This window comes from Vicia villosa, linkage group LG5 (genome assembly GCF_029867415.1).
Source record: "Vicia villosa cultivar HV-30 ecotype Madison, WI linkage group LG5, Vvil1.0, whole genome shotgun sequence".
In the NCBI taxonomy this organism is placed as follows: Eukaryota; Viridiplantae; Streptophyta; class Magnoliopsida; order Fabales; family Fabaceae; genus Vicia; species Vicia villosa.
In genome coordinates, this window is record NC_081184.1 from 12,495,254 (window position 1) to 12,515,025 (window position 19,772).

Below are 19,772 nucleotides of genomic sequence, written 5' to 3' on the forward strand. Positions count from 1 at the left end.
TGGTAACAACAACTATTCCATTTTATCATTTAAGGAGGTGGTGAGACCCCGGGATTTACCGTGTTTTCATAGTAGATACGTGTTTTACAAATACATATATTTTTTTGATATAGACCTGAGCCCTTTCAGCGTGGATCTGCCTAAATTAGTTGAGTTGTCATTCAGCCATCTATTTCAATTTGATTTGTCTACCAACATGTAAAATCAAGAACTTATGTTCCCCATTGTTTTGTAGAAATTGCAGGAGGATTTTGCGAACGTACGTAAAGATAATGGATATGAATATATTGTGATGTGTGGTGACAACGGGAAGAATAAATTCACGTCGTCCTTAAAAATTGCAGACCCTCGCCGCAAAAAATTAGGATATGGATGGGACGAATTCTGCAAGTCCAACAACTTCAAAGGCGGAGATAAAATTCGATTTAGGTTAGATGTTACTTCCTTAGACAAAACATGTTATGTGTATTTAGTTGCATAAGTGTAAGACATAGATAACATGAAAACATGATATCCCTGTTGTGTAATGGAGTGTTTATGATATATATATATATATATATATATATATATATATATATATATTTGATATTTCTTGGTATTCAAAATATATTGTACAAAGAAATGACACTACCTTATAACTTAACAGCAATGCTATTCTTACACCTCAAGTATTTACAGCGTATGTACGGACGGTACTATTCACCGTCCGTACATGAACAGTGCAATATTATATTAAGGGTTAATACTACTTTACCCCCTGCCATATAGGCGAGATTCGGTTTACCCCCCTCTAAAAAAAACTTATTGGACAAACCTTACAAAATAAAGATTCCATCAAATTTGACCCTGATCAATTTTTTTGACCAAGATTCTTAGAATCTTGCCTACATGGCATTTTTGGTAGTGCTGAATGTACAGCACATAAGCAATGTGGCACAGTCAGCACTGCCACGTGGAATTTATTTTTTATTTTTTTTAAAAAAATTTTATTGATTTTTTTAAACTTTTTTTTGTTGATTTTTAATTTTTTTTTATTATTTTTTTAAAAAAAAATTAATATTTTTTTTGTTGATTTTTTATTATTTTTTTTATTATTTTTAAAAAAAATATATTTGACAGTACCTGCGGATTTACATACGAATTTGACAATACCCGCGGATTTACCTACGGATTTAAAAATACCTACGGATTTGACAATACCTGCGGATTTACCTACAAATTTGACAATACCTGGGGATTTACCTTTAAAAATACCTGCGAATTTGACAATACCTGCGGATTTACCTGTGAATTTACCTGCGGATTTACCTACAAATTTGACAATACCTGGGGATTTACCTTTAAAAATACCTGCGAATTTGACAATACCTGCGGATTTACCTGTGAATTTACCTGTGGATTTACCTACAAATTTGACAATACCTGGGGATTTACCTTTAAAAATACCTGCGAATTTGATAATACCTGCGGATTTACTTGCGAATTTACACTGCGGATTTACCTACAAATTTGACAATACCTGCGGATTTACCTATGGATTTAAAAATACCTGCGGATTTACCTACGGATTTGACAATACCTGCGAATTTATATACGGATTTACTTGCGAATTTACCTACGCATTTAAAATTACCTACGGATTTACCTTTAAAAATACATGCGGATTTACCTGCGAATTTGACAATACCTGCGGATTTACCTACGGATTTGACAATACCTGCGAATTTACCTACGGATTTGAAAATACCTGCGAATTTATATATAATAAAAATAAATTTTAAATTATAATTAAAAAAAATTGGAAAAATATTGAATTTTTTTTAAAAAAAATTATAAAAAAAAATTAAAAAAAATCAATAAATTTTTTTTAAAAAAAATATAAAATTCCACGGGGCAGTGCTGACTGTGCCACATTGCTTATGTGCTGTACAGTCAGCACTACCAAAAATGCCATGTAGGCAAGATTCTAAGAATCTTGGTCAAAAAAATTGGTCAGGGTCAAATTTGATGGAATCTTTATTTTGCAAGGTTTGTCCAATAAGTTTTTTTTTAGAGGGGGGTAAACCGAATCTCGCCTATATGACAGGGGGTAAAGTAGTATTAACCCTTATATTAATATATATATTTTTTTTACGTTTTTATTTTTAAATATTTTTTTATGTTTTTTTAAAAAATATTTGACAATACCTGCAGATTTACTTCCGGATTTACCTGCATTTGACATTACCTGCGGATTTACCTAAATTCGCAAGTAAATCCGCAGGTATTGTCAAATTCGTAGGTATATCCGTAGGTATTGTCAAATATTTTTTTAAAAAACATAAAAAAATATTCTTAAAAAAAATAATATTTAAAAAAAATAAAAATAAAAACGTAAAAAAAAAAAATTAATATAATATTGCACTGTTCATGTACGGACGGTGAATAGTACCGACCGTACATGAACAGTGTCGTCCGTACATACGGTGTAGATGTACAAATAGCATTTTTCATAACTTAATTGTTAAAGTACGTTAGAGTACATATACCAGCCAAAATTTTCCATATCATCCGTAGCTTACCTGAGGCATATTTACATAGTCAAATTTTTAGACTACAAAGGAGTAATTTGCCTGCACTGAGAACATAAAAATATGAACCACATTTAAAGTAAGCAATGAATTACCTTCAACAAGGGCAATCTATATATTGTTGAAAACCTCTTTGTACACTACATTGTAGTAGTCGATTTTAACTTGTCGTTTTCATCATATACCAATATTTTTATTCTTTGCTTGGTTATTGTGACCCTCGATAGTGCTACGTAGATTTGGCCATGAGTGAATACGTCTCTTGGTAAATAAAGTCCCACTGTATCCAGAGATTGTCCTTGAGACTTATTGATTGTCATTGCATATGAGACAACTATTAGAAATTGACGTCGTTTAAGTTTGAAAAGTCAAAGGGACTACGAGAGAGACATATCCATTCGAGAGATGTAGACCAAGTTTCCACAACCCTTTCCGATAGACATGGTTGGCCATCTTACTGCTATACAATGACAATTAAGAATATGATTTTTTTTATAAAAAAAAAAAAAGAGATGTATCAAGATGACAAACTGAAATCAGTAGTTTGTCATGAAAAAATTTAAAAAAATATAGGGTTAATGAACTTTTTCGTCCCTTTAAATATTTCAAATTTCATTTTTAGTCCTTCCAAAATTTTCCTTCAAGAAATCGTCCCTTCAAAATTTTTCTTCCGGACTATTGGTCCCTAACGTCAAATTTCGTAGCTAATCGGTGGCTAAAGTCGTAGCTAATCTCTAGTAAATTTGACGTTAGGGACCAATAGTTTAGACGGAAAATTTTGAAGGGACGATTTCTTAAAGGAAAATTTTGGAGGAACTAAAAACGAAATTTACAATATTTAGAGGGACCAAAAAATTCATTAACCCAAAAATATATATGAGGTAGACAAAATTGTTTTAGAGTTTAAAAGTTTTTAAAACAATATTTATGAAAAGTGGTGATTGTATTTGCTTTGAGTAATCCCGTTGTGTCAAAATTTGAAATTCAAAATTCAAATATTTTTAAAAATTACCTTATCAAATTATAAAGTGATTTGTCCCAAAAAGTAAATATTTGCTTTGAGTATTCACGTGTTTTGTGCCAGAATTTCAAAGTCAATATTCGAACTTTTTTCCTATGCTATGATAAAGTAATTTGACAAATCTCAAAAAGTAGACAAGTCGAAAAAAATAATAATATCTAGTAGTAGCTCATACATATATTTTCCTTTAGGCCTATAAAAGTATTAACAAAAATAAAAGTAACTACAATAGTTTGAATTGGGTGTTGCAGGTTTTTACAGCAATCAAATTTGATGAAATATATCCTAATGAAAAAAAATAAAAAGTTTCTCATCTAACTCCATAGGTCTCTTATACACTAGGTAAAGTTCTAATTTTGTCCCCCATTTCTGTAGATGCACATCTAGAAGCATTTCATATTTTAAAAAAATTTGCTCCCTTCCGTATATGCATATACGGAAGCGTATAAAACATAGTGAAACTTGGGATTTTCTCAATTAATTGGAAAAATCTCAAGTTCCGTAAATGCATTTATGGAACACTCTATTGGCAAAACCCATCAAACCTTTCCGTAGATGTAATTACGGAAGTTTTTTCCCAATTAATTGAGAAACCTTTCCGTAGATGTAACTACAGAAGATTTTTCTATTTCCCAATTAATTTGTAACTTAATTTGCGGTTTTCCTAATTAATTGAGAAAATTTCAAATTAATTAAGTTTGATTACATCTACGTAATCATTATGCAAATTTATTGGGAAGATTTCATAAACTTAATTAATTTGAAATTTTCTCAATTAATTGAGAAATTGGAACATTCTAACGTTTCACTATGTTTTAAGGAGTTTCCACTATGTTTTAAGGAGTTTAGTAAATGCATCTACGGAAGAAACCAATTTTTTTAAAAAAGAATGTGCTTCTAGAGATGCATCTACGAAAGTACGATGTCAATTTTGTCAATTCGATGGTTCGTGAGAGTTGGATAGAGTAGGTTAAGAAATTCTCAAAAAATTTATCTCATACTTTTACAAATATATCTTTATTATATATCTTCAAACTCTTTCAATTAACATCATAATATTTTTTTTTTTTTTGATGGGAAAACGATTCATTGATCAAACAGAGGGAAGAGATACAAAAGGAGTAGCCTCCACAAGGGGACATGGTCCCAGCCAAGTTCTTGATCCTACGGATTTTGCTAACTGAGCTAACGCATGAGCAGTAGAATTTAACTTCCTAGGAATAAAAATAATGCAAGAACTAGTAAAGCTTTTCAGCAAGACACGGCAGTCAGCAGCTACCACCTCCACACTAGCATCTTTGGCTATCTCATTCACGCAGTCGACTATGGCCTTAGCATCGGACTGGAATATGACCTTGTGGATTTGTAAACTGGCTGCAATTTCCATGCTCCATCTAAGAGCAAGACATTCGGCCAGCTTTGGACTTGCCCTGAAGTCCTCTCTTCTGCAGGTAGATACCATCGGGTTGTTGTTGTTGTCACTAACCACACACCCAAAAGTAGTAACATCATTCTCTCCAGTTCCAGCATCTACTTTAACCGTATGAAAGTCACCATTGGTCACGGTTTTGCCATCATCAGCTACGCCAGCTTTCGCCTTCAGCCCAGGATGGTTTTGCTCATTGAATTCCCCGACTGCATCCAATGCCTCCATTGCCATTCTTATCGGATCACAACTCTTCTGTTGGAAGAGTGTCAGGTTCCGCGCCTTCCACACTTGGTGGAGGAGGTAACAAGAGACCTGCACGAAAAAAACATTGCTGTTTGACAGCAAATCAGACAGCCAGACAGTTAGGTCAACACTTTCTCTAACATGTGAACCAGTGACTGAGGCGAAGAGCATTCTTCTTGTGAAATCACATTGAGAAAACAAGTGTGTCACGGATTCTGCACCATTTTGACACAGGCTGCATGTTTCGTCCAGGGCAATTCCTTTTCTACTCAAGTTAGTTTTAGTTGGGAGGATATTCTTTGCAAGCCTCCATAGGAAATGTTTGATCCTTGGGTGGATTGGAGCATTCCAAAGCTTCTTCCACAGTTTCTGATTAGGACAATATGAGGGCCCAGGAACTCTAGCCAGCTTGTCCCTGCAGCTCACGTTGTATGCAGACTTCACGGAATAATCACCAGACTTCTCATAGTGCCACACTTGCTTATCCTCAATGTTTCTCCTAGACAAAGGGATCCCCAGAATATGTTGTGCATCCACAGCTTCAAACGAATTGTTCACCATGTCACTCTTCCACTGCCCAAGCTCCTTATCAATGAAGGAACTCACCAATGCATTAGTCTCAGCATTTCGTAGCTGCCCTAACACCTTGAAGCCAGCCACAGTAGGTATCCAATTATCCTTTCTAGCAATCACCTTTTCTCCGTTTCCAATGCACCACCGTGTTCCACTCTGCACCAGCTCCTTAGATGAATATATGCTCCTCCAAGCATAGCTCGGGTTAAAGCCTATTTTACTCTCCTCAATGGAACATTTGGGATAGTACTTACTCTTGAAGACTCTTTCAAACAGGGATCCTTTCTCAGTCATGAGCCTCCAGAAATGCTTCCCCAACAGACACATGTTGAATTCGCTGAACCCTCTAAAGCCCAGACCCCCAGAGTTTTTTGGTTTGGATATTTTCTCCCATCGCATCCAATGAATCTTCCTCTCTTCACCCTTGCTTCCCCACCAGAATTTTGCTACGATGCTCTCGATTTCTTGACAAACTCCTTCAGGCATCTTGTAGCATCCCATAATGTAGTTTGGTATAGCTTGGGCCACAGCTTTTATGAGGACTTCTTTCCCAGCTTTGGATAAGGCTTTCTCCTTCCATCCCTTAACCTTCTTCCTGACTCTATCAACCACCATCTTGAAAATGTCCTTCTTTGACCTTCCAAAAATCACCGGCACGCCTAAGTACTTCGAGTGCCTTTGAACAGTATTAACCCCCAACACCCTCTGGATGTTTTCTCTTTCTTCTGGCTTGATGTTGGTGCTGAAGGAAACTTCTGATTTCTCAAAATTCACCACCTGGCCGGATGCCCGCTGGTACTGCTGCAGAATATCCAAGATTTTCCTTGCTTCAGCTGGGTTGGCCCTAGCAAAAAGGAGGCTGTCGTCCGCGAAAAACAGATGTGAAATGATTGGAGCACTCCTGGCTATTTTAACACCATGGATCTGCTTCTCTGCAACTCCTCTCTTTAGCAAACCTGAAAAAACGTTAGCACACAGAATAAATAAATAGGGGGATATTGGATCTCCTTGACGGAGTCCTCGTCCCGGAGTAAAACTCATACTGGGCTGGCCATTCACAAGGATCTTGTAGGACACCGTAGATATGCATCGCATAATCAACTTTACTAACTTGTCCGGAAAGCCCATAGCGTAGAGAACCTTTGATAGGAAACTCCATTCCACACGATCATAAGCTTTTGACATATCAAGTTTGAGGGCCATGAAACCTTTTTTACCATGCTTCTTCTTCTTTAACCAGTGAAAGCATTCAAGGGCCACCAAAGCATTATCAGTAATAAGTCGACCCTTGACGAAAGCACTCTGCTCTTCGTCTATGATATCTGGAAGAAAAGCTTTTAGACGGTTGGCTATGGTTTTTGTGATAACTTTCATGATAACATTGCAGAGACTAATTGGCCGGAAGTCCTTTGGGCTCTTGGGGTGTTTGCACTTAGGAATAAGGACGATGTAGGTGTTATTGATGGAGGAGGGATCCTGGTTATTGTTTAGAACTTCAAGAGCCATTCTGGTCACCTCCGGGCCCACAATATTCCAATACTTCTGGAAAAAAAGACAAGGTAAGCCATCCGGCCCGGGCGCTTTGAGCGGATACATCTGAAAAAGAGCTTCCTTTACTTCCTCTCCAGAAAACGGTTCCTCGCACAGTTTTTTGTGATCCTGGCTAAGTCTATTCTTAACCACATCAGTCACCTCTTCTGCATCTGGCGGGTTAGAGGTTTCAAACAGATCAGAGAAATAGGAGATCAAGATTCTTTCACAGTGATACTCACCTCTCCACCAATGGCCATGTTCATCTTGTAGCTTTGATATTTTGTTTGTTCTGCGTCTTTGCTCAGCCTTGCCGTGGAAAAACTTAGTATTTCTGTCCCCGTGGTTAAGCCAAATGGCCCTACTTCGCTGGCGCCACATCATCTCCTCTGTATGCAAAAGTTGGTTTTGTTGCTGGACAAGTGCTCTGTTCTCATTGATGGACTCTCTACTACTATCCCATCTTGCCTCCTCTCTAAGCAAGTCTTCGATTCTGGTGATCTCTTTTCTTATGCTGCCAGTTCTAAGCTCCTGAAACAAATCATTTAGTTGTGTCATTGCCTGAAGTTTCTCGAAGCCCCTATGATTAGCTCCGCTCCATAGGTGTCGCACATAGCCCTCACATCTAGGATCCTTACTCCAAGCTTCTTCGAATCTGAACAAGTGCTTCTTTTTCCTTTTGTTTCCCTTGTCCTCATCTTCTAGCACCATACTCAGGACCGCATGGTCTGATCCGAATCTAGACAAATGATTCACTGTAATTGGATTGTACCTGTTCAAAAAATCAGAGGATATAAGACATCTATCCAATCTACATTGAATGTTCTCCTCCCCTTCTCTGCCATTTGTCCAGGTAAAGGGGTGACCATTGAATCCCGCATCTCTCAGGCCAGTAGAGTCCAAAGCTGATCTCCCCATTTCCATCTGGTTAAAAGATCTGGTGTTCCCTCCCATCTTCTCATGAGCATAGAGGATGTCATTTAAATCCCCACAGATTAAGATGTTGCTACTTCCTCTGCTAACCAATTCCTGTACGAGGGCCCAAGTTCTCCACTTGTGCTGCTCCTCCGGGTGACCGTACACTCCACAAAAAGACCACTCCTGGTTATAACTCTCATCAAAAATTAATCCCTCATAATGGTTCTGTGAGAAAGATTTGGTGGTCAGCGTAATCTCCTCCTTCCACATGATTAACAACCCTCCAGCTCTCTCCTTACCGCTTCCGCGACAGTCCACTCCAAAGCTACTCCCGAATCTGCACTTGCTACTAATCCCTTGAGCCTCTTCCACCTTCAACCTTGTTTCCATAATAAAAACCAAGTCAGGGTTTTCCACGCTAATGAGCCTGGTTAAGGCTCGAACTGCACGGGGGCTCCCCAAACCCCTGCAGTTCCAGCTTAAGAGTTTCATTGTTGTAGGCGGTGTTGGTCATCCAACACCACCTCTGGTAATTTAAGAGCAGCACTAGAATCCTCTCCTTGTCCTTTGAGTTTTTTCTCCCCCTTCATTCTGTCTCCCAGATCTCCCTCCTCTATCATAACATCGATTAGTTGCCGCTTTCCCATCTCTATTGCCACTTTTTTCTTAATTTCCTTGGCCCCCTCCTTCCTCTTGGTCTGTCTTCTTATCCACTTTTTCCTTTTTGTTGGGGAGTTTGCCTTGCTGGTTCCTTCGTCTACGTCCTTCGTTGAAATTCCCACCGCACCCAAAGACTCTGCTACCGCTTCAACCTCCAAACCCGTGCCAATGTGATCTGTCTCCCTCTCCCTCCCTTTGGTGCCTTTCAAACCCAAGCCTTGACCTATCTTCTCCTGTTCCACCTCTCCCTCCTCCACTTCCTTTGATTTATTCTTGTTCTCACATCTACTTTGGCTTGACGAGACGTTGAAGAGACTCTTGCAACAAGAACTAGAGTTGGAATCCTTCTTCTTCTGCTCATCAGACATTCTAGGTAAGGGTGATGCTCGCAGCCAGGTCCCGTAGGATAACTCGTTTTCCTCTATATCTTCAAATCCATCCTCCCCCATATCTTCCACCGCTTCGCAGTCCTTGATTTGATGACCCAGTCTTCCGCAGACGAAACAAAAGGTGGGTAGGCGCTCATATTTGAAGTAGACTCGCAGGTTCTTGTTTTTGAATCTTATCACCGTTCCTCGTTTGAGAGGGTTCTTGAGATCTATTTTAGTTTTGACTCTGAGAAACCTGCCGTTCCTAAATGCTTCCCGGTGGTCCATTTCCTGGAATTCCCCCAGGATATCACCCATCTTCTTCGCTATTGTTTCAGATCGCAGCATCAATGGTAGATCATAGATCCGAACCCAGAAAACCCCATAATGCATGTTGAGATCTGAGGGTTGTTCCTCTCCGGAAACTCGTTCTAGAACTAGAAGGTTTCTGTCGAAGCTCCATGGTCCATTGCGCAGAACATTTTCCAGATCCCTCTTTGTGCTAAAGCGGAATAGGAATAAATTCTTGTTTAGCTCTTGTGTTTCAACGGGGCTCCTTAGTCTCCAAGCTCCTATCATGGTAGAGACAAAGGCCCTGGAGTTGAAGCTATTTTCCGTCCACAGTTTCCCTGCCAGAGTACGTTCGAAAATTAACATCATAATATTAATTTCTTTTTGTAACTTTTATTTTGATATATTTTATTTTCTATTTAAATGAAATAATATTTCCTATAAAGACTTTTAAGTAAAATATTTTTTTAAAATTTATTAATATATTTTACTTTTGATTTATATATATTTTTTAATATTTATGAAATAATCTCTAGTTTTTACCGTTTTATTTGTAAGAAAATCAGCCGGAGTGTCACACCCACCTACTATATCTGTGTGGTTCAAAGTGTTTGTGGATTTTATTCACTCCACCTACATTTTTATCAACCCACAAACCTCGTCACTTATTACTTTCAGTTACTATCAATTATTATTTTTTTACAATTGTCTTGTCTTTTTCAAGTATTGGAAAAGATCCAAATTTCATATCGATAGGAGATAAATCATTTAATTGAAAGAGTTTATATGCACTAACGTGATACTATGTATTATCCGTTTTAGTGATTGTTGTCGGATTGATCTCTTATCCATCTCATTTTATTTGATGATGGATTGTTTGTCTTGAAAGAATTGTATTGCTCGTTGGTTTTTTTCTAGAAGTTGTAGGTTCGTATTGGCAGTTGATTCATACACCATATTAAAAAGTGAGTGCTCACACAAGACTATTTATTTTGCTATTTGATTTCGTGCCGGTAAGCAGGTTAGCCGGATAGTCGGTCATGTGTGTTTTTGCTTTAGTTTCTTTAAAATACCACTTTTATTGTATTTGTGGTTTCTACTGGTTTTGGTTTTTGTCCCCCAATATTATGTACTTCTTTTTTCTTTCTATATATTTGACTTAAAAAAAAATTCTTTTCCATATTAACTTTTGAATTGTATTTTTATATTTACATTATTTGTGTTACATTTTATCTGAAGTATTTTGTATCATATTTAAATGTAACAATATTTATGATAAAGACATTTGAATGCAAATTTTGTTATCTTTTTATTTATATGTTTTTCAATTATTTATATGTTTTCTTTAATATTTAATAAATACTCCCTCCATTCTCTCTTATAAGTAAATTTTAATTTTTAGTTTGATTCAATAAATGATGTATCTAGTTTATATGTAGTTCAAATACATAATTTAATGAATGAACTTGAAAAAGGAAAATTTATCTATAAAAGAGAATGGAAGGAGTATACTTTATTTTCTTTCTTCTAACTCAGTCATTGATTTGATGGAACGAAGAGCCTATTTAATTCATACTGTTTGAGTTACTACTTACTCTAAAAGTTGGTCAAAATCTAGTACTTTAAGGTTAATCTCCCAACCTAATTCACTTCACTTACTATTTTATTACTACTAATAATTTTATTTTATTAATTTTTAGTATTTTATTATGCATGATAAAGTTCAATTAGACTGAAAACCAAGTGAATACCTCTATGGCTCTATTGAATTAAAAGCATAGCATGAGAAGACATGCTAGGAAGAGTCAGTACAGATATAACATAACTAGAAAATGAATACATCAGTACCTCCCCTACAACACTTAAACCTTCACCACAAAACACCTACAATTCATTTACTATATTCCCACAAACTCATTTATTACATTCAATTTTTACTTAATTTTCGATTTTTTTACTATGCGACATATATGAAAACAATGTACTAATATATCATAAGTTGGAGAAACAATTCCAATGTGCCACTTTTTTTTAAGTAAAGATTCGTCTAATAGTTGGACGACCATGTGAAGTTTTTTTTAGTTGGGGTTCGGCCAATCCTTAGCCGACCTGTAAAAGTTTTTTTCCGTTTTATTTATTTATTTATTTTGAATTAATAAATAATATTTAATTTTAATCAGTGTTTTAAAAATCAGACCGAACCGGTTGATTGGACTGAGGAGATAGGAAACGGGAGGAGTTATCTGTCTAGTCTGATTGTTGGATCAAGTATGCTATTCAACCTATGAGAACCGGCGAAAACTGGTTAAAACCAAAAAAATTGGTGAACTGACGGTTTTAGAAAACTTTGGTTCAAATGCATGATTTTTTCTACACAAAACGTTTTCATGATTTTTAAAAATTATATATCATTAAATTATAATTAGGCTTCATTCAACCCTTATTTAAAACAAATTTTACTCTATTTGCAATTAGACTTGATTTAAAGTTTATTTAAATTTAACCCATAAAAATATAAACAATTTATTTTTAATTTTTTTTATTAAGAGACATAAACAATTTTAAAAAAAAAAACAAATATTTTTTCTTTGACTTGTCAAAATGCGTTCCAGTGTGACAACAGGTAGATTTTTTGTTCCGACACCCCTTGCCCAACTTGCGTTCATCGTTTGGTGAATTGTCTTCACTAGTACAAAAAAATGAGTGTAAATACCTTCTAGTTACACAATTTTTAATACCTTTTGTAGAGCAATTTTTGCATGGACACGGTTATAAATCTATATTCTTAGGCACAACCAATAAGAAAAGAGTAATTTTTAATTTATTTTTGTTTTAATTTTGTTTTTAATTGGATTCATGGGGTGGTTGAGATTATGAAGGAGAGAGAAAATTTTTAATTTATTTTTTAATTAATTTAAAATTATGTGATTGGTTGTGTGTAAAACAATTTCTTAGGTTCGTGTCCACCTAAGAATTTTCCCCTTTTGTATCTTAATAGAAAAAAATTAAAAATAAATTATTTATATTTTTATTATATTATTAAAATAATAATTAAAGTATATTAAAATGAATTAATTAGTAATATTTATAATTTAATGATTAATTAAGTGTGTTTCTCTCAAAGTCTCAAGTTTGAATCCTGTTAGATACAAATTGCTTATTAAAAAAAATATATATTTATATTTATATTTGATCGGTTTAGTCGGTTCTCACCGATTTAATAGCATATCTGATTCAATAATCAGACTAAACTGATGACCCCTTCAATTTTCGGTCTCATCAATCCGAACGACCGGTTGAATCTAATTTTTAAAACACTGACTAAAATAATTAATTATTTTACTATCTATTTAAATAGACCTACACATCTCTTTAGATTTCATGTTCAAAACCTTTTAATATATTTATGAAATAACCTTTATTATCTATAATTGATTGTTTGTTGGCACTTGAAATGAGCCACCCATCTACTGCATTTACTCATGTATCATGCAAAGAGTGGTCAAATCCAAATCAATTCTTTTAGCTTTGTTTATCACACTCACACACTTCACTTATTAATCTCAATTGTCTTTTTCCAACAACTTCATTTATTTCATCTCACCAACTTCGCTTTATCATAGTTACTAATTTTTACTTTGATTTTCATTTTTTTTTACTTTCTATTTAAACAAACTAACACACTTTGGATTTTCATCACCACCTCGATTCTCCTATCATCCTTTTCAAACTACTTTTTTTTCCATCTTCAACAAAGTAGTAGCCTTCCATCCAGCTCGTTGAGGTTTCTCTCTCACTACCACCACTCATTTCCATTTTTTTTAAAGCATGTATATATATACTTATCTCTTTTCAGTTTTGTAGGAGACATATGAGACTCTTCAAATATGGAGAGTCTTGCAACTAGGTTGATAATACAGCACCGTTCAAGCACTAACTATGAGGAGAAGTGTTCAATGACTGTTAAGGATCTGGAACAGTTTTGGGTATGAGCGGAATTGGTAAATCAGGTAAATAAGTTTATCTTTGTCTTTTGTTATTAATCAATAAATTTAAAGTGACTTTGAGAAAAAAATTTAATGAAAAATCTAAAATTATCTAAAAGACAAATTTACTTTTTTTTTTTTAAAGGGTCTTTATAATCAGTGTCTTCAGATACTTTTTAAGCATACTAAATAAGAAAAATATTTTTTATAAAAGTAAACATTACAATTTTAAATACAATTTTAATGCATTAAATACACGCATTTTAATAAAAACTTACTCCCACTTTAATCACTTAAAAAGTGTCTTAAAGACATTGGTTAGCATTTCGCTTTTTTTAAATGGGTATGTGTTGTAAAAGTGTCGATTTGCTTATACTCAACATTATTTATTTATTACTGCAATTGATTTCATTTAATATTTTTGGATTCGATAAATAGATTATTAATTCTTTAATCTTCATTGCCAGACTTCAAAAACTTCAACTATTTTATTTTTAAATTTTTTAACTTTTAAACTTAAATGTTAATAATGCTCTACAATAAAAAATAAATATGTCACAATAGATTCAAATGAAATAAAAACTATAAACTAAAAATAAATAAATAAAAATTTAAGCAATAAAACATAACTATCAAATATGTTACTATTTAGTATAAAAAAAATTACTGTAAACACTGTTTCTCTGTCTATTATAAAAAAATTGTTGACGGAAATAAAATTTATATAATTAAAATAAAAACATATTTTTTTAAATATAAATACTTCTATACTTTAAAAAAAATTAAAGTTTACTAACTAATACTATATAAACAAATAAAATTATTATTTTTTGAATCACCGAAGATTGATTTAATTTAAAAAGCAATTAGTGATTTTTCAATTATTGATCATGCCGTTTATCAATTACGTGGTTTTTCATCTACTATCTACCCATTAATAAAATGTTGCCCAAATTTACTTATTTAACCTTCCCCCCCAAATTATTTATACTGCACAAAGGTTATCTAGGTAATTAGCAAATGAAAAAATCAAATATGCCAATTGTACTGATCTCATTGGTCCATTCCAAAAATCTGTACTAACATTTGGAAACTCGCCATTTTCGTTTCCCTCCCAAACAAATTATATTTTACTACTCTGCAAAAGTCACTTTTGATTTAGAGAAAGGGACAAACCCAAAGCATAAACCAAACACTGCTCCACTCGGTTTACCGTGAGTATCGGCTTGAACACTTCCTTCATCCGCCGTTTCTAGAACTCTCCGCATTTTCCCTTCCTCAGGTATGAATGTACCACCTTCTCTTAGCTTTCGTTTGCCTGTTTAAAGTGTTTATTCATCAGAGTTTCTCCAAAGAACATTATACTTACATTTGAGTTCTTCTGCATTTTTTCTCCAAACAACATATAGTTGATGCTACTGCTTCTTATGTGTTAGGTTCTGTGGAACACCCAGATGCTGCAGCACATATGTTATACTTTATGTTTTATGTCCTCTATGTTTTTTGTTTTATGTCTGCAAAATATAGTTTTTCTATCATTTTATGTTTTTAAATGCTCTGATCTGGAAATATGTCTATAAACTATGATCTGAAAAGTTTTCTTTTATCTCTGTTATCTTATACTTTCCATCTATAGCAGCGAAAATGTCAAGACTTCCCATTTTGATTAAAGATTTGGTCAAGGGAAATCAGCTCTGGAAAATGCACATTAGGGTGGTTGATTTGTGGGTTGTTAGTGAGAAAACTGGGCAACAACACCTTGAAGCAGTTATGGTGGATGTAAAGGTTGCCTTTTCCCCATTTTTTTTAGCATTTCCTGGATTTTTCTGCCCTTTTTCATGTTCATCATTTACTTAGTTCTTACTAAAATAATAGTGCATTTATCAGGGTGACAAGATTCATATCACCACTCGGGCTAGAGACTTCCAAGATTGGATTGAAGTGGTCAAGGAGCATGAGACGTATTACCTTTATAATGGAGAGCCAGTTGACAATGATGGCCCTTTCAAAGTCTGTTTTAACCCACTTAAACTCATATTCAATGGAGGGACTACCATGACAAAAGTGGCGATACCGGAAATACCAACTCACAGCTAGACTTTTCACCCTATTGAGAGATTTCTCAAAGGAGACTTCAAGCATGACATGTTGTATGGTAAGATATCAGTTTCACCTCTCCACTTTCTGTTATTTACTTCTGTGCATATACATTTATTTTTTTTCATTGATTAACTATGCATATTTATATTTTGTCATTTACAGATGTCATTGGTGTATTACAAGATGTTTTGAAAACCCAGATGGGAGGTGGCGGTAGAAAATCTTGCGTCAATATAACTTTGCGTGATGTAGAAGGCAATGTGATCGAGCTGGTGTTATGGGAGGATTACGCCAAACAGTTCGTCGCCTACACTACCCCTAATAACTTTGTCGGTCCTACTATTATTGTTTTGACACATTCATGGTGCAAGACTAATACAGGTTTCATAAATTTACATTTTGTGTTTTTGCTATTTAGTGAATGTTTGTTGTTTCCATTTTTGATCCATGCTGTTTCATATATTCACCAAATTTTCAACACTATATATTTTAGTTTCTGGTTTACCCTGTCTTTCGAACGCATGGAGCGGTTCTAAACTTTACATCAACTTGGAGCATCCACAAGTTGATGAATTCAAAGCTAGGTATTATGCTTTTAACCTACAACTATTTAAGAACTGTGTACAATCTGTTACATACATGAATCATGCTTTCCTCTAATGTTTTTTCAGTTTTGGATCCAACCTACCTGTTGCTTCCCAATCATTGACTTGCGATTCATCTGTTCAATCGCAAAACAATTTTTGGACCAAATTGTCTGAGGTCAAGAGTATCCGTGCAGTATCTAAATTTGGAAGGGTGTGACTTTTAATACATTGTTTGAATAATTATTTCTATTTGTATTACACTTCTATCACAATGCATTGTTTAAATTGTTAATGACAATGTGTTTTGTATATTCTTTCCCACAATAGGACTGTTTTGCAACCACCATTGGAACTACCACTGGTTTTAATGCCTCCAGGTTTGGATGGTATTTTGAATCAAATGGAAATACGGATGCTGAACGCGTTACTAAGTGAGTGCCATGCCTTGCCCTTCCATTAAATGCTTAACCTTTCTATTGTCGCTTTGTATCAAAATTGATTTTTAGCCTTTCTTTTAGATTCAAACTTGAAGTTGAGGTGGAATATGATAACCATAAGGGGATATTTGTTTTTTGGGATAAGGATGCTATTCCTTATACTAAACACACTGCTACTGAATTAAGAGAAATCATGAAGAAGGTGAGTTTCAGTTAGGAGTTTTTTTGTCTTACATTATATCATTAATATAATGTTACATCTCTGCTGATGTTGTGTTGTTTACTATAGGCTGGAGAGGACAATCCTAAGATTTGGCCTACTCACCTGGATGCGTTGTTGAATAGACAGATGGTGTTTCGTATCAAATATCAATCACAATTTCGACGATTCTCTATTGTGAAGATACTTAACGAAGACGGCCTTTACAATAAGTTTGACACTGTAGATGTTGTTGATTGGCTGTAATTTTTGGTAAAACTCATTGTGTTTCTATCTTGTCTAATCTGGTGTCATGACATGCATTCTACTGTTGTGAAGTTTTTCTTATGCAGGCCTTTACCTGATGTCAAGGCCGATGTCATGACATTCGCAGCTGTTACGTTCTTTTCTATTACTATTTATGGTTATGTGATCTGATAAGATCCTATGCGCTTTATTTGGTAATGTTGGATTCTGATCTGATTCAAGGACATCTTTGATGGTTATTATTTTTAGTTCCTTGATTTATGGAAATTAGTTTTATTAGGGTTAAAACTAATTTGGATCCAAGGCCCAGCTGCTGTGTTTTATGAAGGCTATATATTCTACGAAGAAGCTGCTGATCATGTTAGGGTTTTTGTTTGAGAAGCTTTAAGAGTTCTTTGTTTTAAGTTTTCGTTCTAGCCTTCTTGTAAGCCAAACAATCATCATGATGATTGTCTTGGTCTAGGTGTTTTGTTTTGAGTTGTAAGAAGTACTCAAAGCTTTTAAGCCAGAGTACTATTGTACTTGATTAAAGCTTTTAAGCAAGATCAAGTTGTGTCTTTGAAGTGTGTCTTCTTTGCTATTCGTTGAGTGTTTTTCATCACTGCTGTGATTGAGGGGGAGTGAGTAGGATCTCTGATCTAAGTTGTTTAGATTGAAGTTGCATTGAGTAGATATTAAGTGAAAGGAGTAATCTTGATCTGTATTACCTTTAATTGATATTACTTATAGTGGACTTCCTCCCTGGCTTGGTAGCCCCCAGATGTAGGTGTGATTGCACCGAACTGGGTTAACAACTTTCTTGTGTTGTTATTCTGTTTACTCCTTGTTCATTTGTTTAAAAGCATTCAGATAGTAATGTCGTGACATCCTGTTCGACATCGCGTGTCTGAGTCCAGAATTTCAATTGGCATCAGAGCAGGCACCTTGCCTGTTTTTACTGGGTGATATCTAGGGACAGTATTTTCTGGTACTATGGACAAAGAAGGTGGTGGATTTGTGATTAGACCACCCATTCTGGATGGTTCTAATTATGATTATTGGAAACCTCGCATGGTGGCTTTTCTGAAATCCGTGGATAGTAAAGCATGGAGAGCTGTGAACAAAGGATGGGAACATCCTGTCATTACTGATAAAGATGGCAAGAAAACTCTTAAACCAGAGGAAGAATGGGACAAAGATGAAGAGGCATTGGCGCTTGGCAACTCTAAAGCCTTAAATGCTTTATTCAATGGAATTGACAGAAATATATTCAGACTAGTACACCAGTGTGAACTAGCCAAAGATGTCTGGGATACCCTCAAGACTACTCATGAGGGCACCTCCAAAGTGAAGATGTCAAGACTTCAACTGCTAACTACGAAGTTTGAAAATCTAAGGATGAGAGATGATGAAAGTATTAAGGATTTTCATATGAATATACTTGATATTGCTAATACCTCAGGAGCTTTGGGAGAGAAAATGTCTGATGAAAAGCTGGTGAGAAAAATCCTTAGATCCCTACCTAAGAGATTTGATATGAAAGTTACAGCTATAGAAGAGGCACAGGACATCAGCAAAATGAAGGTAGAAGAGTTAATTGGATCTCTTCAAACCTTTGAGATGGGGATCAGTGAAAATTCTGAAAAGAAGAACAAAAGCATAGCTTTTGTGTCCAACTCTCAAGAAGAAGCAGAGGAAAGTAGAGAAGAGAATCTATCTGAATCTATAGCTATGCTTGGTAAACAATTCAACAAAATTATGAGAAGAATGGATCAGAAGCCAAGACCTAATGCCAAGAACATCTCATCTGACATCAGTAGATCTTATGACTCTGGCAGAAGAGCAAAACTAGAAGAAAAGTACAATCACAGCAAAGGGATTCAATGTCATGGATGTGAAGGGTATGGACATGTTAGAGCTGAATGTCCTACTTATCTCAAGAAACAAAAGAAAGGATTGTCAGTCTCCTGGTCTGATGAAGATTCTGAGAGTGATTTTGAAGAAGAATCAGCCAAACATGTCACAGCCCTTACTGGGGTTTGCAATTCTGATGAAGATTCTAGTGAAGATGAGCTAACCTTTGAAGAACTGGCAACCTCCTACAGAAAGTTGTGTATCAGAAGTGCTGAAGTTTGTCAACAAGGTGAAAAGCAGAAGAAATACATAGTTCAGTTGGAAGCTGATAACAAAGGGCTTAGTAAAACTATATCTGAACTAAACAATGAAATTATCATGTTACAATCCAAACTTGATCAGATGTCAAAATCTGTAAAAATGTTGAACAGTGGCTCGGATATGTTGGAGGAGATTTTGCAGATTGGAAAAAGTTCAGGAGATATGTCTGGTATAGGATTTGTTGGTGCAAAGAAACATTCCCAAGATAGTAGCAGAACTAAACCTGAAGCTGAGATGTTGAAACCAATGTCAAAACATGTGACTCAACATCACGAGAAAAGTGAAATGAAGAGAAAGTTTCAAAGATGGAGATGTCATTACTGTGGAAGATTTGGGCACATTAAGCCCTTTTGCTTCAGATTATATGGATACCCAGATCAAGCTCCTTACTACAAACCTAAGCAGATCATGCCCATCCAGAAGCAACAATGAAAACCTA

The 19,772-nt window shown here is 35.1% G+C and overlaps 1 protein-coding gene across 5 annotated transcripts; it reads left to right on the forward strand.

Moving 5' to 3' along the window:
- The first annotated feature begins 13,177 nt into the window (after positions 1–13,177).
- LOC131606285 (uncharacterized) lies at positions 13,178–17,937 on the forward strand. Of its 5 annotated transcripts, none has more exons than XM_058878533.1 (10): positions 13,178–13,387; positions 13,460–14,871; positions 15,226–15,374; positions 15,477–15,744; positions 15,852–16,070; positions 16,183–16,273; positions 16,361–16,487; positions 16,604–16,707; positions 16,795–16,915; positions 17,003–17,937. In XM_058878533.1, the coding sequence occupies exons 4-10, from the start codon at positions 15,735–15,737 to the stop codon at positions 17,177–17,179; spliced, it is 849 nt and encodes a 282-aa protein (XP_058734516.1). In that variant the 5' UTR covers positions 13,178–13,387; positions 13,460–14,871; positions 15,226–15,374; positions 15,477–15,734; the 3' UTR covers positions 17,180–17,937. The 5 variants fall into 5 exon arrangements, with proteins under 5 accessions (XP_058734516.1, XP_058734519.1, XP_058734520.1 ...); XM_058878536.1 differs by having other exon boundaries at positions 15,229–15,374; XM_058878537.1 differs by having other exon boundaries at positions 13,460–13,613; positions 15,229–15,374.
- Positions 17,938–19,772: the final 1,835 nt, after the last annotated feature.